The 21,112-nt window shown below is 38.3% G+C and overlaps 1 protein-coding gene across 3 annotated transcripts; it reads left to right on the forward strand.

Moving 5' to 3' along the window:
* Window positions 1-8,110: 8,110 nt before the first annotated feature.
* Window positions 8,111-20,198, forward strand: LOC148409332 (somatostatin receptor type 2-like). 3 transcript variants are annotated; one of them, XM_088438757.1, is made up of 5 exons: window positions 8,111-8,384; window positions 9,436-9,776; window positions 9,855-9,912; window positions 11,645-11,970; window positions 13,810-20,198. In XM_088438757.1, exons 2-5 carry the CDS (start codon window positions 9,531-9,533, stop codon window positions 14,239-14,241), a joined length of 1,062 nt encoding a protein of 353 aa, XP_088294883.1. In that variant the 5' UTR covers window positions 8,111-8,384; window positions 9,436-9,530; the 3' UTR covers window positions 14,242-20,198. The 3 variants fall into 3 exon arrangements, with proteins under 3 accessions (XP_088294883.1, XP_088294882.1, XP_088294884.1); XM_088438756.1 differs by having other exon boundaries at window positions 9,436-9,912; XM_088438758.1 differs by having other exon boundaries at window positions 9,436-9,912; window positions 11,645-11,841.
* Window positions 20,199-21,112: the final 914 nt, after the last annotated feature.

Below are 21,112 nucleotides of genomic sequence, written 5' to 3' on the forward strand. Positions count from 1 at the left end.
TTCTCATTACACATCCAGTAGAAGATTGACTTCAGTGTAAAACCTGTACAAATCATCTGATCTGTGCTGTATTGTAAACTTTTAAAGACAAGATACAAGATTTTATTTAATTTTTTGGTATTTTAATCCCTTAATAACTTAGCTTCACAGCATAGTGAAGCATTATTCATGCTGTAGGCAAAAACTGTAGGTGCATTTCGCAATTTCAATTAATATTTCAGTTAATATAAATGTTAATATAAATATACATTCAATATCAAATTATTAGGATTATTTTCAAGCTCCAGCAGAGCTTGTTGATGAGCTAATGGTTTAAATCAGGTGTGCCGAGGAGAGAAAACTGGGAAACATGCAGGACACTGACCTTGAGGGCTGGAATTGCCCACCCCTGCCGTAGATGAAAATGATGTTGCAACAAAAAGAAAGAATTGAAACTAATAATTTAGTTTCAATTCTTTATTTTTGTTACTCAGCTGAATATAAATTTATCTTTAAGTCATCTTCACTATGACACGCCAAATAGGTCCTCCCATTTCAATGTATGGATTTAACTGCCAGACGTGCTTTTCTTCCTCCTCGTCATTTGTTCACGCATCCTCGTTACACTTCCACCGTTAGTGATCTTCGGACAGCATACAATTTCTTTGACATGGAGGTCCCCAGAAATGCTTTGCTGAACCTTTTATTTACCCAAATGTCCACTGTGGTGAGATCAGAGCATGGAAAGTTGCCCTTTGAAGTGCCACCCCCCCACCTGCTGACATTCATGTGTCTCTCCAATTTTTGTCTTCAGCAGACAAGGCAAGCCGTATTTTCCTTTTTATAATGCATCAAAGTCCACCAAAAAACTGAGCCTCGCTGGCTTGTTGCGGACAACAAAGAGGCAATTAGGCGGTGCTTAACAGAAGTGTATTTTAGCAATGTTCTGTGCAAACTCTAAAATGGAAGAATACTATATCCAATTCGAAGTATATTTAATCATTTTAAGGCTTTTAAATGACATGATATTATTTATTTTGCATTTGAATTAATGTCATTCAAACACAGCATAATGAAGAAAGTTGACCCCCCTGGTATGTGGTTGAAAATAAGGAAAATGAAACTCGACTTGTACTCGGAGAACGACTATATTACTATATATATCGGGGAAATAGAGTCATTCATAAATTATTTTATGAAACTGCACTCACAGGCTTATGGCTATAGCTTGCAAGATAATGGCCTGTGACTCCAAATCCACATATAATGTGAAAAATATTCATATGTATTAAATTATAAATGAATTGTACAATTATTATCCTGAACAATGAAGCGAGATGCGTGGTTGAAAGATCCGTATTTCATGTGGATGGACCACTTGCAGCTTGATTAGTTTCCCTATGAACTGTTGCCGGTAGCATGATGTGACATTAACCCAATTTGCCTCTTGTGGTTTGTACTCACAAGAGGCTATTAACAGAAGAGATTCTTACCCACAGTCAGCGATCCATAGGAGAGGTTCATGCACAGACGTGAAGTCACACGTAGTGAAGCTTTGTAGTTGTAGAAGTGAGAGTTGTATTGAAAAGACTGCATTCACGTGTTTTAGATTCGTAGTCACAAGTAAATAATTCAAATGCACACAATTTATTACTGTTGATAATCCTTAATCACACATATGACTTCTTGACAGTAATCTTACGCCATATTTAGGACACTATGTGTTTGTTCACCCACTGGAAGCAAAAGCACATTGCGTGTTTGTGCCCGCACACGTGCATGTGTTTGCGGTAGCATGCTGTGCCATCACCTGGCGCAAAGGTGCTAAACTGCAGATAAATCATATCCCAGTGAGCACTTCACAACAATTATGGCGCTAAGGTCTTGCAGCAGCAGCAGCATCGTATCAGTCACACTTTGAGCCCGTGCTTTTGTGCTTAGTTTGCCAAGTGCCGTGAAATGCGCTCGGGAAGAGAGACAAGAGGCGAACTCAAGGAACAGGCGAAACAGACCCGACTCGTCACGCTGGGAACAGAAAGCCAAGCACATTTGGATGGACGCCGGTAACAACTTGTCTGCATGGTGACGACAATTAGAATCAGCACAACAGCTGATTCAAAAGAATAAAAATCCAAATGGAAAGACAAAAAATAAAAGAAAATAGGTCACTCATCCAATGGTTTCTCACTGTCAAATGTTGACAAGAGCTGTCATGATCTATTTTTGTGAAGATGCTGTCAGCATTTTGTGTTTCTGTTGTACTGTCGTCTTCAAAAGCAGCAGGAAAGTGCGGGATACTTTCATGAAGTTAGCTTTTCACCCTGATCCAAAATTGACTTTTTGGAACTCCAAATTCTTTGTATTTGCTCACATCAAAATCGATCTAAAAGTTTAGGGTCAAATCTGGGCCAAGAAAGTTTCAGTCGTTTTTAAAAGGCATCAACAAGACACATAACTGGTATTCTCGAGGCTTCTGTCAATGGGCTGAACCAGGAATGTTGCCACTATGGATAAACTGAGGCTGTGGGATTGAATCCAGGCTTCGGCTGTCATCTGTGGTGTTTGTTGTTATGTCAATAGCAGAATTTCGACCCAGTAGCATACATGACATGAATGAAAAAGCAGAAAGTCTTGATAGACAGAAAAGCAAACGTAACTACATGGAGCATCTGAAACTAAGCCTGGAAAACTAGACTTGTAAGGCTCTAGACTTGGAACCTAAACTTGGAAAACTAAACCTGGAAGGAAACTAGGAGGGCAGCTTGACACAGCAGCTTGAAAGCTAGACTTTCTGACAATACGCCACCGAGAACCTCAAACTTTAATAGACATGGTAAATGGACTTGCACTTATATAGTACTTTTCTGCGTCAGGTACTCAAAGTGCTTTAAACTGACAAATCTACATTAACAAACAAGCCAGTCACAAGAGTAAATACACAACCAAATATTATAAAGGTGGCCAGAAAATAAAAATGGCAAAACTGAAAATTACAAACCATGATGATAATGACATACAAGGTCATATCACAAGACATGTGCTTGTATGTTCTTCCAATGCAAGTATAGGTCGTCTCAAAAGATTCCAGTTCTCCTGTACCCCCGAAATTAGGCTGGTTAGTCACTCTAATGTACTTATGTATGAATGTATGTATGTATGAATGGATGTTTGTCCACATCTGCATTGCAATTGGCTGGCAAACACTTTAGAATGTCACAATTTTGTTTTGGGACCAAACTCGCAATCTCAGAGCTGTGTTTTTTAAAGGACTCTTATTCCCTGAGTTCATCAATCAACGGCATGCTACTGTGGACAGGTCACACTAACAAGCTTTGAACAGTTTGAAAAAAAAACAAACAAATAAAACACGGCAACGCTCTGTGCTAAACTAGCTTGCTCCATAACACCAGTGACTTCATTAGTCATATGAAAGTTTGTTCACGGCTGCAGCTAACTAAACTGCGCTTTCCACCAAAGTTAAACGAGCGGTCGCTAAGTATGCTATGCTATGAAATGTGAAATGCAGAGTTTGGAAAGAACCAAACCAAGTTCGGTGTACAGTAGACTTCCACAGATATCTGACTTGAACCTCAGCACCTGAAGAAGGCACAATCTTTTGTATTTATGATTCATTTTGGCAAGAAATTGTGTCAATGACCATACGTTTTGCAATGTTTCACAATAACATAATTTAGCAATCAGTTGCTTCATGTTCCAATTAATTTGCTATTAATTTGAAAAGGTGTACAATATTCAGCACCTGAAAAAGGCACAATCTGTTGTATTTATGATTCATTTTGACAGGAAACTGCGTCAAGGACCATACAACATCTTGCAACGGTCACAATAACATAATTTAGCTATAAGTTGTGTCATGTTCCAATTAATTTGCTATTAATTTGAAAAGAAAATGTACCTTTTCCTTGTCATGGCATTATCAAGCATTTAGATACCTGCTGATACCTGATGAAACTCTGTTAAAATGTTAAGGACACTTGAAAAAAAAAACAATCCCACAACTTTGAGGCTTTTTCCTAAAGCCAGATTTCTGTTCTAGTACCAAGACTGACCTGCAAGAGGCAGAATGAGAGCGCGGGGCATTCAGACCAGAGGGAAATACAATAAAGGTGAAAAGAATTGCAGCAGAAGAAAACATGGAAGAAGCTTGGCTAATGGTTAGCTTAGTTATTAACTAGATTGCTTTACCCTACCGATCATATCAATGTGAAAACTGAAAGGCATAATAATGATCACAGTTTAATGGAAAGCTTTGCACAGTTTTATTGATTTTAATACCTTTAGTGCTAATAATATTGGGGGGGGTTATTTGACAAACTCATTGAACCGTGGCCTACATCAGTGCTTCTCAAATAGTGGGGTGGCCCCCTTGGGGGGTAGCGCAAGGTGATGCCAGAGGGAGCGGGCACAGATGACCGTGGAGAAAATACTTTGTTTTTGTCACGTGAAGTATAATTGCGATAAAATAAGAATTATGTATTTATTTATTTTGTTAGTTTCAGTTACATTGATGCACATTGATGCACTTGGGTTTATGTTTTAGACTAAGCTAAGGAACTTAGTGAGGAAATGGAAGACCACAGGCAGAGTTCGAGTTAAGGCCTCAGGTGGCGGGCCAAGAAAAATCTCACCTAAGCAGAGGCGAAAATTGGTGAGAACAGTCAAACAACCCACAGACCAGCTCCAAAGACCTACAACATAATTTTGCTTCAGAAGTTGTTCAACTACTCAGCGCATTTTGCATAAGGAGATGCTCAATGGGAGAGTAAAGCGACAGAAGCCTTTTCTACGCACATGCCCTAAACAGAGTTGCTTGGCTATGCTGAAGCGCATTTGGACAAGCCAGCTTCATTTTGGAATAATGTGCTGAAAATTAAGTTATTTGGACATTCAGTATCAGCGGGCTGTGTGCATGGCTGAAAAAGAAGACAGCATTCCAAGACAAGCACTTGTCACCCAAAGTAAAATTTGGTGGTGGTTCCATCATGCTGTGAGGCTGTGTGGCAAGTGCAGGTAGTTGCAATTTTGTTCAAGTTGAAGATTATATGGATTCAGTATCAGCAGATTCTTGAAAAACAATGTTCAAGAATCAGTGAACATTGGAGAAGTTGAAGTTGCGCCAGGGCTGGATACTTGAACACAACGACACTAAACGCCGGACAATTTCTCCTAAGGCAGGGGTGGCCAAGTTCGGTCCTGAAGAGCCACAATCCAGACTGTTTTCAATGTATCTCTTCAACCAACACACCTGAGTCAAATCAGCGTCGTTATCAGGATTGTGCAAAGCATGCTGATGAGCTAATCATTTGAATCAGGTGTGTTAGTTGAAGAGACACAATGAAAACAGGCTGGATTGTGGCTCTTGAGGACCGAACTTGGCCACCCCTGTCCTAAGGCATTCATGCAGAGGAACAAGTACAACACTTTGGAATGGGCATCTTAGTCCCCAGACCTGAATATTACTGAAAATCTGTTCTGTGATTTTAAGCGGGCAGTTCATGCTCGCAAACCATCAAACCTGACTGAACTGGAAACGTTTTGTAAAGAAGAAAATCTTCTTCAGCCAGAATCCACAGTCTAGACCTCATTGGAAGCCTTCGGAAGCCTTTAGAGGTTATTATTGCTGCAAAAGGAGGCTCTACTAAATATTGATGTCGTTTTTATGTTGGGGTGCCCAACTTTATGCACCTTCCTACTTCTGTTTAAATATTTATTGCACACTTTCTGTAAATCCTATGAACTTCATTTCACTTCTCAAATATCACAGTCTTTATCTGCTATATGATATATTTCACTGAAATTGCTGATCCAAACCACCAATGATTTATAAGAGAAAATCTTAAAAATGATCAGGGGTGCCCAAACTTTTTCATACCTCTTTAGAAAGAACAGACGTTTCAGGTCTCCGAGACGCTGTAGCTTGCCATTAATAGCATAATAATAGTGCTGCTTTTGTGGCATCTTTTATATTTCTGGAATGCAGTTTTTTTTTCTTAATTATGATCACCACTTTAACTACTACTGAATTTGGGCTCAAGTTATGTTTGACATCAGTAGGATGTGGGACACACTTAAATCAAAAATGGTTTCAGCTTGATGGCTCTTTCTCAGAAGCTAGTAGACTGGTGACCTCACTTGACCTAGAACTAATAACCCTCACAAGCTGGCTACTGATTTACAATGGGGGGATTTATGTGCTCACTATCTAAACCCTTCAATAGCTCCTCCTTTTTGAATTGGATTACAATCCTCAGTCCCTGGTGAGATGAAATAAAGCCTCAGACATAAATAAAGCATGAAACTTGGATACAACGTTGTCCAGCATTAAAAATAGCAGCACTTAAGAGAGACAAGATTTTTCTCATGCAGCTTTATCGCAAGTCGTAGAAGACACCCTTGATATGCACTTCCTCCTGGCATGTCACAGACATCCAAAATCATTTATTTTTTAGACTAGTCAGATTGTTTGACGTGCCTGTCTCGGATGACATCTGTTTCTCCTTGACAATGCTGCATCCAAATGTTGTTTTTTGGTTTGTTTGCATAGAATCTAGAGAGCGAGATACCTTCACATTTTTTTTCTTTTTATTATTCTCCCAGTTGTGCTTGTCCTCAAGCAACAAACTATGTTGGCCATTGGGGACAGCAAGCTATTACTCAGCCTAAACATTTATTGGCTATAAAATGAAAAGATCAAAGGTGAGACTATTGATGGAAATGCAGTAATGTGGTAATGATGCTATGGCATGTCCTCAAGGGATATGGTGTGTATCAAATCAGATTGGTTTATGATGCTCACGGGCATTTTAGCCATGTCCATGCTGTCCTTGTATTTTTTTTCCCTGTCTTATAAAACCCCCAAATCGGAATCAATTCTAATCTCAACCACAGTTGACTTTGCTTCTTTCTATTTACGTTTTATGTTATAGAGGCCACATACTGTAGATTGGGCAAGGAAATAACATATTTCCTACTATTTTGACAGGAGTAGTAAATACAAATCATCTGAGCCCATTCAAATTCCTGTACAGTAATATTATTACAAACGGCTGATTATCCATGTATGCTCAGTGTGTGATTTACTAACGGGTTGGGCATGCAAAAGCTGGCACAATCACATATTCTTACATGCACAAGGCTGATTTGATGTGAAAACTCTCACCAAAAGTCATGCTATATCAAATATAAGAAAACTTACATAGCAGTGTTCAGAGTGGGTTGAATCAAATGTCAAACTCAGTCTTACTAAAAGCAAAAAAAAATGTATCCAATTTATCATGGATATAGGAGAAACAAAACATTGCTTCCACAAAATTATCATAGTGACAGATCTTTTCTGTGACGATTTGTTTCTCTTCCATTTACACTTCCAGTTCCATCACTCCAATATTATTTGCACTTCTCTTGACACAAGAATTGATCAAATTAAAATGCGGGTCATTTTTTCACAGTCTTGAATTTTTTTTTTCACAGAAATCAAAAATTCTAAAATGTTCCTTTCAACAGCAAACACTCCTGTCAGGAAATTGTGTGGCTGATTTCCACTAATCAGTCTAAACTGGCCATAACTGTGCTGAAAGTACCATCTTCCTTAAAGGGACAGTAACGTGCAATATAACTATTATGACATTTTAGCATTAGTGAAAGAATCTGAAAGAATTAACTTCGCTGGTCTCTTTCTTGTGATCCTCCTAATGCGCAAAAAAGTAGAAAGCAGGCTGTAAATGTTTCCTCTTCTATCTGGCAAAACCCCACAGTTCAAGTTTATAATTAGGACAGAAAGTGGACTCGCTCAAAAAGTTACCATGTAAACAATATGCTGATTATGTCATTCCAAAAGTGATTAGTTGAATCCATGCAAAGGCTCATAGGAATAAGGTGGACTTACATATACAAGATTTGTTTCTTTTTGACAGTTTTGGAGTGTGGCCTATATTCAGGTATGCTCAATAGTCAGGAAATTACTATAGTGGCCTTTCAACATACCCCCCCCCCCCCCCCCCTTGCTCTTTCTCTCTCTCTCTCTCTCTCTCTCTCTCTCTCTCTCTCTCTCTCTCTCTCTCTCACTCTGTTGCCTACTCTCCCTCTCTCCCAATCTCTCGCACACTGTCACCGTGACACACTCATCGCTTGGACTCTCCACCAACACTTTCCTTGTGTAGCTTTATTTAGGCATAAATACTAAGGGGGGAAAAACTGTAGCTCGTAAAACAAAACAAAACAAAAAATGGCCTGAGAGACAGCAAAAGGGTGCATCGTGGCTGTGAGAACCGCTGGAGCCGCGCGCAAAAGCAGGTGGATGGAATAATAGATGGACACGCTCCGTGAAGACACCTCGGCAGTTGGCACAATGGACTTAATACAAGAAGGATGCTTTCCACTTAAAAGTAAGTATCTTCTCTGAAAAAATTTGATAAATTTTCCTCAAGTCAAAATATAGACAAAAAAAGATCTGTTTGTGTGAAATTAATATTGAAACACAAATGCCCTAATTGTATTATTTTACATGGTCATGTAGTATTTATTTGTGGCTATTTCTAATTAAACCCAAACAAAATCCCAATTCACAATGATGCCATGGTGGATAAGCCATTAAGGTTAAATTAGAGGTAAAAACATAATGGATTTTGAGACTGCTAATTTAATTATGTAGATGGACTTTCCATCTGAGTTCCCGGTGTTTGACAGCATGATATTAGCTTCCTCGGTAGTTGCCAATGACTGCTTTGCAGGTAGAAAATAGAAAACATGCCAAAAATAATAAAAGCATTATTGTTATAGCTCAAGCACTGGAACATACCCACACATTTTGTACTTGGTAATGAAAATCACACCTCACATATTTGTCAATTTAATCTCTTATACATGCATCTATTTTGCAGACCACTTATTTCACAATTTTCATGATCAAAAAATTAATGAAATAATATACCCAGCATTTAAAAAACAAAGCATTGCATCCACTACACATCTGATGATTTAATGGATTTGTGACAAAAATCGGGACTTCTCTCTCAACTAGAAAGCCGGATCCTCCCACAGTGTCAGAGCTGTTTGTCCCCAAGATCGATTGAATAAACATTTGTCTCCGGGAGCGGCAAAACGCCCTCGTCGATCCCTTTCTCGAATCTGCCTTTTTGCATGTATGCACGCAACAACACACATGTGCACACATCAACCCCTGCCCTGGATAATTTGACTCCTGGTGGTGGGTTTATGGTTTTGGTTTGACAGCAGGAGCCGTTGTGCAAATATACAATTTGGGAGGTAAGTGGTTGCAAATTGCACAAAATGGAAGCTTGCAGAGAGAAAAGTATACTGTACATGAACACCTCACATTAGACCTGACAGTGGATATATTCAGGAACAGTTGCCATGGCTCTTACATTATAACCGTCACTCACAATACTCTTCTGTTACTTTGTCATCTCTTCCTAGATACATTTTTCCCTTCATCTGCGATGTGAGACTTGTGGTTCCTGACGCACTGCGAACACCTCGGCCATATCTTAGTGAACTTTGATTCCGCAGTTATGGCGCTGGATCAGTGGTCTACTCAACCGAATATGACTATCCCCGAGCCGTTCCTGTATGACAGCTACCTTCAGGGGAACGAGTCAGACTTGGATCTGAACCTGACAGGAGAGACCAGGGAGTCCCACCAGGACAAGACCAGCTTAGTCGTCATCACCTTCATTTACTTCATGGTGTGCACGGTGGGGCTCTGCGGCAACGCCCTGGTCATCTACGTTATCTTACGCTACGCCAAAATGAAAACGGTGACCAACATATACATCCTCAACCTGGCCGTGGCGGATGTGCTGTGCATGATGAGCCTGCCGTTCATTGCCTTGCAGCTGGCGTTGGTGCACTGGCCGTTTGGCGAGGCGCTGTGCAGGGTGATCATGACTGTGGGTAGGTGGCGAGCCCAGCACGCTTCACAGAGCGGCCGCACTTTGAGCAAATAGGTGCTTTGGGGCTCCACAAGAGGCAAATGCTTGAAAACAGGAAATGATTTGGAACCCTGGCAACCTAGGGGGAATTTAAAAGTTGGAGTCTGCAAGATTAAATTATTTAGAAGAAATATCATGATATATATATATATATGATGCATTTTAACAAAACTGGGTTTATGTTGAGGAAATAAGTTTAGAGATTTCTACAACCTTCTTAAAGGCCTCAATTTTCTATTTCCCATAATGTGCACCATAAAAAGAGGAATGATATTACAAGCATTTTTCTCAAAACTGGGGATTTCAAGACGGCAACTTTGAAATTGCAGTAACGTTCTTCATATTTCAGCTACCGTCATGTAATATATATCATTTTAAAGGGAATTAAGAATATAATGGGACAGATGGATGGGCAGACAGACGGACGGATGGATGGATGGATGGATGGATGGATGGTTGGATGGATGGATGGATGGATAGATAGATAGATAGATAGATAGATAGATAGATAGATAGATAGATAGATAGATAGATAGATAGATAGATAGATAGATAGATAGATAGATAGATAGATAGATAGATAGATAGATAGATAGATAGATAGATAGATAGATAGATAGATAGATAGATAGATAGATAGATAGGCTGCAGGTCCAATTTCAGGTCTTCCGGCCTTCTTATATGGAGAAGGCTCAGGAGTTTTTTTTAATCACAGAAGCTAGCTCGGGTGTCCCTTTGAAGTTGATACCGAATAACGTGGAGTCCCTTGTCTCGAACATCATTTCACAAATTAGCTACATAAATGGACAAAGCTACCAATCAAACAGCAATGATGTGACCCTTTAGCACAACATCGAACAAAAACCAAAGGGACGAACAGTGGTACCAACACCGTGCCAACACAGCTGTACAATGCATACTGCATTAACATGCTGTCTCTCACCTCTCATCAGGCAGATCATGTCATCCGAAGATATATATATAAATTTACCGTGTATGCCATGTACAATATGCTTGAATCAATTTGGCAGTAGTGTAAATGCGCCATTGACTTCTGAGCCATTGACCCCCATACATGGCTGGTGTCAAGCAGAAACCTCATGTCACATTTTGATTAATTTCATACTTTTGTTTCACCAAAATCTATACTATTGTTCAATCCAGACATATGAGTTTTTTTCAGACATTTTTGATTAATTATTGCAAAAAGCTTGTGCTTTTTCATGATGCGATGCTAATTGTCAAGAAAATTGCTATTTTTGGTGTATGTTGAAAGGAACAATTTCTGTTTTCGAAGAATTCCTCTCAATGCTTGTGATACATTCCCTCAACCTGGATATAAACCAGGCCTTTCACCCTAAATTCAACCGCGATCAAGTCACAATTGTTGAAATCATCACTACAACACAAAAACACAGCAATACTAACCTAATAACATGACAAAACCATAACAACGAGGGATGATATGGTTTAACTAGTATACAACATTTATCAAAATATTTAACATAACGTGTTTTTATATCACTATAATGCATCTTGCCAGTCGGAGCTGTACAAATCTCGTATTTTCACACTTAAGGTCCAACTCTGTGTAACACCACTCTCCTATGGTTTCAGCTAAATTTGCAGTTAATTATCTCTTGGTTTGACTAAAACCACTTGGTTCCTGACTGCATTATCTGCTTCTCCCCTAGACTCTCTCAATCAGTTCACCAGCATATTTTGCCTCATGGTGATGAGCATCGATCGCTACCTGGCCGTGGTTCACCCTATTAAGTCGACAAAATGGCGGAAGCCCCGGGTAGCCAAGTTAATCAACCTGACAGTGTGGGGCGTGTCCCTGTTAGTCATCCTACCGACTATGATCTTCAGCGGACTGAACAAGGTGCCGGTATGTGGGATCGTTTGGCCCGAGCCCCAGGATGTCTATTACACCGCCTTCATATTTTACACCTTCTTCATTGGATTCTTCTTGCCCCTGGCCGTCATATGCCTGTGCTACCTGCTCATTATCGTCAAGGTAAGAACTTGCTTACCGCACGACAGCTCAAATTTAGCTTATAATCGAAAATATTGAGCCAAATGCTGTCGTCGGTCATAGAACTTTGTTTGCCATTAAGCTGCCTCACTGAACACGTCTGCAGCAGGGAATCCACATTACATCACCTCATGAGCTAAATTTAGAATTTCAGTCTAAAAGAATCAGCATTTTCATATCAGCTGTTGTGACATAAAACATACATCTCACTCTGTTGCTATATTCATAACCAAAAGTTGAGAAATATTACTTGTTCCTGAACAGAAATTATTTTGTGTGTCTGTGCGTATGGAAATGTCTTTTTGATAAAAAAAAAATATTTCACAATCAAATCACTTCTTTAACAAATATGAAACATAGTGGAAAGAAAGTCATGTCCAACATATGATTAGTCAGTTTGAATGCTTATCATGTTTGTTTGTTGTAATACAGGAGTGGGCAACTTAAATGATAGAAGGGGGTGCATATTACCAAGCCCTGCCTTGAAGTACTGCGCAAACATGCTGAAAAGCAAAGAAACTAAAAGTGCATGTAGACTTTTTGTGTTTAATTCTTTTACCACAAAAATCAATGCATCAACATTTTTTTAAAATTTCTGAGGTACATACAGTATTTTGCTCAGCAAGTCATTCCAAATCCTCTAAAAACTATTCAGCCTACTTACATTGTAAATGTAAACACAGCTAAGCCTTATCTGCCATCTAGTCATGAATGGTGATATGACAACATAAAAGTGTACAGTGAAACTCATAATTTTGGGGGAACATGAACTGAAAAATCAAACCAAACAAAATTCTCCTGAAAATCTTCCAATTTACATGTTTTTTACAGAAATAAAAAATAGATAAAAAAGGGGTGGCAAGATGGAAAACTGGTTAGAAAATTATTTGATGAAATAATTAGGATTTGACTTATTAAGTAGCTGGTGTATTAAATTAATTATGGCCCTTTAAACACTGGCAAAAACTGTCAGACGGCCGATTTTTTTATGATTAATTTACCTATTTACCTTTATGCCCCCTATCCATTTACAGCATTTCTTTACAAGTAACACTGATTATTTATTGCACCTAAATCTATATCATAACTGTGTATCCTTAAATATATTTTATAGAATGTTTTTCTTGGTCATTCTGTGGACCTGTCATTCAAACCAAAGCAAATCTTCTTTTTTTAGAAGCAATGCTTAGTTGAACAGTGCAAGGAAAGTTGTTTTTTCTTTGCACAACATATTTACAGTTGATCCCTGTTATTTGTGAGGAATTGGTATCGGGCCAGTGAAAGCACATGTAATTCATATAAAACTGTCAAATTAAAATGTAGTTGATGCCCAGTGAAATGTGTTGGGACAAAAAACATTTTTGTTCACGATATTTTTTATTCGTAGGCCAATTTATCATAAATCTGTAATTGTTTTTCTGCCAAAAATCAGCATCAGTCTCAAATTCATTCATATCGGTCAGGCCTCGTATGAATCATGAAGTTTGCATGTTCACAGGTGTTTCTCTGGGTCCTGTGGCTTACTCTTATTGTCCAAAAACAAAAACCTGCAGTGTTTTTGTTTTTTTTTTTAATAGGTGTGAATATACGTAAAAGGTTGTTTTTTTTATGCTGTGAATGGTCTTGCGATTGGCTCGTAACCAGTCCAATGAATATCATTCCTCTTGCCTCAAGTCAGCTGGGATAGGTTCTAGATCATCTGCAACCCTAATGAGGTTAAATGGTGAAGATGGAAGGATAAACGGATGAATTTGATCGGTGATTCACAGTAGAATGCACCACATGAATACTTTGAGGAACTGACAGTTTGCCTTTTCTCAGGTGAAATCGTCAGGCATGCGAGTAGGTTCAACCAAGCGCAAACGTTCCGAACGTAAGGTGACGCGGATGGTCTCCATCGTGGTGGCCGTCTTCGTCCTCTGCTGGCTACCCTTCTACATCTTCAACGTCACCTCGGTCACCAGCTCCATCAACCCGACATCTGCGGTGAAAAGCACCTTCGACTTTGTGGTGGTGCTGGGCTACGCCAACAGCTGCGCCAACCCCATTCTCTACGCCTTCCTGTCGGACAACTTCAAGAAGAGTTTCCAGAAAGTGCTCTGTCTCAAAAAGGTCACGGGTCTGGATGAAATGGATCGCAGTGACAGCAGGGTGGACAGGAGCAGGATGGCCAACAACGCGTTGATCATCAATGCCAACCTGGAGGCCCACAATGCAGCGCTGCTCAACGGAGAGCTTCAGACCAGCATTTGAGGGCAGGGGACCAGGAGAACAACATCCTGAGAGATTAAGGGTCTGTTTATATGACTGTTTACTACTCAAAGATACGGAGGACTGATGTAAGAGCTGACCGTTCAATGGACTCTGACACATGAAGTAAATGAAATCCAAACAATTTCACAACAGAGCCCAAAGACGGTACATTGACCCGGGCTTATAACTCTTTGAGTGGATTGGGCAACTTGATCTCATTGACCCTGAACAATGAATAACACAGCACAAACACCAATTGAAATGATGCTTACATCATTCGTTTGGAAACAAGACCCAGTTAGTTAACTGACCAATGTTAGATGAAGATGAGACCTCCTTTTTTGTGAGGGATGTTTGGAAATGCAACGTCATTAGGCACTGTTTTCACTAAAGCGGAGACATGCTGAGGAAGCCAAACATTTTAGTGGAAGACAGCCTAGCAACCCTCAAAAGATAAAACCCAAACCTAAGAAAAATAAATAAGGAATAATGGTATATGGTAATGATCTGTTCGGTCTTTAGAGGATTATCAGAGAAACGAACGGCAAACCCACCCTATTTCCCAATGATGAAGGACTCTGGCGGCGTGCTGAGGAACGCCGCACTGATCCGTGAACTCTTCAATGGTGGGGTGGTGAGAGAAATTGGCAAGCTCACTTGTTTCAAAACAGCTTGTACTTGTAAATACAAAAGTGTTTTTTGCCAGCCTGGCGCATGTGCAAACATGGGCGGGTCAATCAAAAAGGTCAGTAAAATATTTTCCTGTAATGGCATGTCTGTGGAACCTTTCAATAAGTACTTGACATTTAGCTCAACAGTGCTTCTTTTCATCAATGTGCGCAATTTACATTTTTTTACGCAGTCCTCACTTTTATAGAGTTATACAGTATCATAATAAGGAAAGATTCGACGATCGCCACAATCAGCCTCTCAATTGGTTAAGCCTTTAGAACTGGTAGTAAGTACCAATGAATAAAGCATGATACTATAATTATGTAGGGGCTTTAGTAAACAGATTACCATAATTCCCCAAATATAAAACATGCTTTTTGTCCCAAAAATGAAGGCCAAAAGTATGAGTCCATCTTATAAACTGTAACTCATTTATTTATTTGAATTCAACACTATTCAGGGAAATTTGATCCGTCAGCCACATAAGCTGAGTTGTGACGCACAGATGTGTAGTTTTTATATTGGCCATATTCTTACAATTACTACCGCGGTGAGACAAGCTCGAGGGTGGACGTCACTTAGCTGTTAGCAGCAGGTGCCTGTTGTAGCTAAAAGCAGCTCGTGTTAGGTGAGGTTGTTACGGAATTATTTTCAATAAAAGAAGCGAGCAAACTGAACCTGCGGCCTATTTCATCCTTGTTCACATACAAGAATATTACTAAAATGGAGAGATTATGTATCAGTTATGATGTCTCTACAGCTACAGATTCAATTAACTCTTTCTGGCGTTCGAGTGTCATCCAAAAAGGTAATCCCTAAAACGCCAGCTGATTTCGAGCATTTTGACGCAGCTTTCACGACGGACAGAATATTGTATTGTATGACTTGTAGACTTCGGTGGTACCATATAAAAGATTCTTTGCCTGGAAGAAGATCCACCCGTTCATTGAAGAGCAACACAATTCCAATACATACGGAACCAGAACAAGATCAAATTGTTGTTAGCTGACCAATTTTAAAACAGTTAAATCAATTGGATGCTGACGCAGAAACTAATTTTTCATCTAAAAAAAAAAAAAGTGTTTTGAGTAGAACTCGTAAATAGTTCATTTTTTTCTTTGCATAAATATGTACAGCATATAAAAGAATGTATTATTATTAGTAGCAGCAGTACCTTTTTTATTTTTATACCCTCCCTATAGCCTTGTCAAGTTTTATATTGGTTGCTAAAAAAAAAAAAGGATGATGGGCCCAGCAATGGCCCCCGGGCCGTAGTTTGGACACCACTGCCTTGGCGTATGTAAACATATGAGCACCACTGTAATGTCCTAATTACACAAGCTCATAGATATCATACTATCAAATTGAATCTGTGTGCTCCATTAAAAAAGTTTAATTAGGGTTAAACCAAACACTGCATTCCATTTCCAGCGTGGCGATTCATCCTATCAGGCAAAATGTTTCCGAGCACCCCAAAGCCATATCAACTATCCTTTAATAGGGCAGAGATATTTATCGAGCTAACATGATCCTTCATGAAGCTTGATAGATAGATATCATTACCCGATGAATAACACAGCGGGTCAAAATGATCCAAATAAAAGTCAAGCAAATGCAAACAGAGAAAAAGTTCAAATGTTAGAACCCATTTCGTAGTTGAGTTTTCTGTATAAATTCGCTACGATAAATTGGTCTAGAAAAATAAGCAAAACAAAAGTGGGGTTAGCTGTCAATACTAAGTTGTCATCTCAGTTATATAGACACAGAGCTTGGGTCAAATGATAGTCTTCAAAATCATTTCAACACTGTAAGCCACTCAATGAAATCCGATTGCTCTTTTAGCTATCTCGAGCTGCATGTACCATGACCTCTCAATTCATGTCAATGAGGATGTTTTCTGAGGCTCTGTTGGAAAATGGGGTCATCCTGCCGTGTCAGGTTGACTTTGTCGTAGATTGCTTCTCCAGTCAATGCTCATCCATCCATCCATCCAAAAAGAGCTGGGTGAACAACATAAATTGATTTCATATAAAGAATGTTCAATGCCACTATTTTAGACTGATACAAGTGTGAATACTCAATCTTGAATCGTCAATACTCATTGCAAGTATTAATGTCATAAGTCTTTTTGATGCTCAACATATTATTTTCAAGACTGACCTATCTTTATACATGGCATTTTCTCTATCATTTCATAAAATTACCATAAGGTCAGCTTTCTATTCTTCTCATTTTTAATTCCTACAAAACTGTGCCCAGAGAGGGGGCGTTATCTGTATCAGCTGTCAATACTTTGAAATAAGGCCAGTTATCAGCACACGTCCATACCTATTTTAAATACTCTACTGTACCAGACACTGCAGATTTTTTTTTTTTTTAACTTACGTTCAATAATGAGAAATGTGACAGATAAATGTGCCAGACGCTACGATTTCACAGCAACTCCTAAAAGTATTCTTGGCAACATTTGTGTTTGGGGCTAAAGCTATGAATAGAAGGTAATTGAATTATGAATGAGTTTGTTATCGCGGGTTTGTTTGGAACTCAGTGCATTTCGCTATTGTTTGCACACCGGGAGACTACATTTAGGCATAATCATCTTGATCTGAATAGGAAGTGGTTTTACACAATGGACCACACGCTTTCACCTTGCATATTAATGTCTGTGGAGGACGATGAAATGACTGGCTCCCTTCAAAGCATCGCACAGATATAATCACTCGGCACCCTTGTCCCTGGAGCCTTCAACAATACGAGATGAGTGAGGGCTTTTGTGTTGAAATGCTTTGTGACATGATTTCAATTTAGCAAAACCTATATATGAGTGCTTTTTTTTCTTTCTTTCTTTTTTGGTTGAATGCCTTCCTGTATATAAAACCGAATTCTCTGTTTCGTACTTTCTTGATGGTAAGTAATCATTCCTGATTACTGTAATCATTCCTGATTACTTAAAACCCCCTTTGGATGTCCACCCCCTGATTTGCTTTGCATGCAGAGGATACTGTACGGTGATAAACGTCTTGTTGAGCAATTTGAGTGAACTATACCGAAAAGACTTTCCATGCTGTTGGCTGTTTGGACATAATGTACTAAATGGGCCGTTGTGATGTTTAATTCACTTGGACAAGGCGGTTTTGAACCAAAACTAATGTGAATGTAGCGCAATGATATGTTGCATGAAGACACCCAGAGGTTTTTTTTTTTTTTCTATGCGTAAAGAAGACCTAAATATCTCTTGAAATTAGGTCATGTTATGAAAGATTTCCTTGCATTCAGTTAGATTGACATGTAGCTTTTTTGCTCACTATTGCACACTTCATCACCATATATGTAGAAGGACGTTTGTCGAGATGTCCGGCAATCGATGTATAGTGTAAAAATGTGAGGCATTCTCACATTGTTATTTTTTATTTTTAGATGAAGCTTATTTGTGAAGGGCTACAATGTGCACAGAGGATGCACTGCTTAATATTAAGTATGTATTTGTGAAAAAACATGGCGTAATCTTGTATGGGGAGGGGTTGCACAGCTTACCCAATGGGCCTCTACTTTCAAAGACAGAGAATCTGCATTTTAGCACAAATGTTGGCAGATCCTAAGATTTGGAAATACACAAGGCTTGCTGTGCGTGTAAGACCGTGACCACTCCCACAGAAGTGCAGCCTTCCCTCTGAGATATAGATGGTAGGAATAAGTATTAACATTTACTTCGGTCATGAAAATAGAGACAAATGTTTCACCACACACATCACAGCTACGCAAATTTTAGGTGCCACACACTTCTAGCTATGTAGCATTTCATTTTACGTAGTCGTTACTGCGGGGTCTCCAAGAAATGCCTTTATTGATGAGTCAGGTTTGTTTTTGTTTTTTTTCCATATGAGTCAGGTTTGTTTTTGTTTTTTTTCAACAGTTTTTAACATTAATTTTTTTCGGCAATATCTATTACAAGCTTTGTTCAAATGTTGTCAAAAATTTTATTATCATAATTAACAATACAAATATTTGCTATAATTGTATTTTCCGCACTATAGGGGGCACTGGATTATAAAGTGCACCTTCAATGAATAGCCTGTTTTAAAAATGTTTATATATATATATATATATACAAACATATATACACCACTTTATAAGGCGCATAGAACAGAAGCTACTGTAGTGGCTAGGCTTGCGTTATGCATCCACTAGAGGGAGCTGCACTAAAGGGAATGGCAACAAAACAATTAGGTACATGAGTCAAATCTTTCAATCAGACATTCAAAGTCAAGATGATTTGGGGAAAATACTATCAAAAAATGATTTTAAAAAATCCTGTTGATTACATTAAAATATTTTTTGATCAGTACCAAGACAAATCATGTATTTAAAAGACTATAATCATGATTCAAGTAATATTAAACTCTTTTTTTTAATCACACTGCAACCAAAAACCTTAAAATATATTGTTTTGTTGATTTAAAAATAGCTTCTGGATGTATTTTATAAAATGATGCTTTCTTTCATAAAAACTGCCATTTTTTTTTGCGACTTTTCCGCAGATAAATTGCTTGAGAAAAGGGCCATATATACAACATGTCAAAATGTAAAAAAGGGGGTGATCAAACTTTCCTCATAAAAAATACATTTCTAACTTAAATGCAAAAAAAAAAAATAAAAAATTGAAGAATTTACATGACAATTATGTTTTTTAATAAAATAAAATTTGGGGTTTATTTGCTGTATACAGTAAGGCACATTGGATTATAAAGCACACCGTCAGATTTTGAGAAAATGGAAGGCCTTTAGGTGCGCCTTATAGTGCGGAAAATACGGTAATAAGTTTGTAAAGTTAATCCTTTGACAGCACTTCAAACTAATATCAACACATGTGTATCCCTTCCATTATCTTTCCAATGAGTGAAGCAAGTCAAATGATTTCTCCGTCAGCGATTTCCTGTAGCAAAAATCATTCAGGAATAACTTGCAGGCAACCAGGATCACAGAATGGATCATGTTTAACTTTGGAGACTCCACTGTAATTGTCCATGCAGTGTGTTTACTCAATGTGCCTTGTAACTACAGTACATCTAATATCATCAAGTAACACTGTGTTTCCAAAATGTACTAAGATGATGAGCAAAACATAGTGGTACATGTGATCTTTTCCCAGATGAAATTGCTTGTTTGTGATTTAATGTGAGAATTTGTGGCGACATTGTTGGCTTATAGAATATTAGAAAATTATTGATTGTATGTTTAGGACAATCTTATGTCCTTTTCTGCGATTAAAACAAAGGTCACCTGCAGTTCTTGTGGTGTATTTTGTTGACTTCCAGAGAGTCACTTGTGTAATATTTGAGCTTAATACAATGTGAATGAAGTTGCCTAAAAACGTCTTGATTGTCTTTTGAAAATGCACTTTCATTTAGAAGATCCTTTTAGATGCATCTTATCTTCATTTATTCATGTCAGGGGCCATGAATAAATAAATAAATTACCCTTAAGGGGCAAACAAATGCTTTAAGATCCCCTTGAGGCACACTTCTAAACAAACTTCTGCTCATCAGCAAAAAAAAAAGGAGCATTGCGAGCAACACTTGGAGCACCAGTGACATGAAAGGACAAGAACGCAATCAAGGAGTGCCATCAACATCAAATGATGTCAACTATTTTTTATGTATGTATGTATGTATGTATGTATGTATGTATGTATGTATGTATGTATGTATGTATGTATGTATGTAGGTATGTATGTGTGTATTTATTTATGTATTTGTTCATTCATTCATTCATTCATTCATTCATTCATTCATCCATGTTTAATGGGAATGGGCAGAGATAATGTTTGGAAAGATCTGAAATGATCATTAACATGGAAAAAAAATATATTTTTTAAAAAACACCAACTTTGGTCAATTAAGGATGTTCAAAAAAGCACATTATTTTTCTAAGAGCTGCCATTAAAAGAGTTCATTAGATTTTTTAACAATAGTTAAACCCTCACTGTCATAAAGATAAATTATCTACTGAAATTATTGCATAAAGTTTCCCTCTATACCTGATTACAGTGTTGCCTCATTTATCGTGGGGGTTACGTTCCAAAAAACACCCGCAGTAGCCAAAATCTGGAGTAAAGATTGAGCCGTTTATGCTTGTACCTTGTTTTTACTTATGTTCCCTTTTGGTTGTTTTTTGTTAAAAATAAATAGTTGGGTTTTTT

The sequence above is a fragment of the Hippichthys cyanospilos genome, chromosome 17 (genome assembly GCF_059441005.1).
Source record: "Hippichthys cyanospilos isolate Australia breed blue-spotted pipefish chromosome 17, RoL_Hcya_1.0, whole genome shotgun sequence".
Taxonomy (NCBI): Eukaryota; Metazoa; Chordata; class Actinopteri; order Syngnathiformes; family Syngnathidae; genus Hippichthys; species Hippichthys cyanospilos.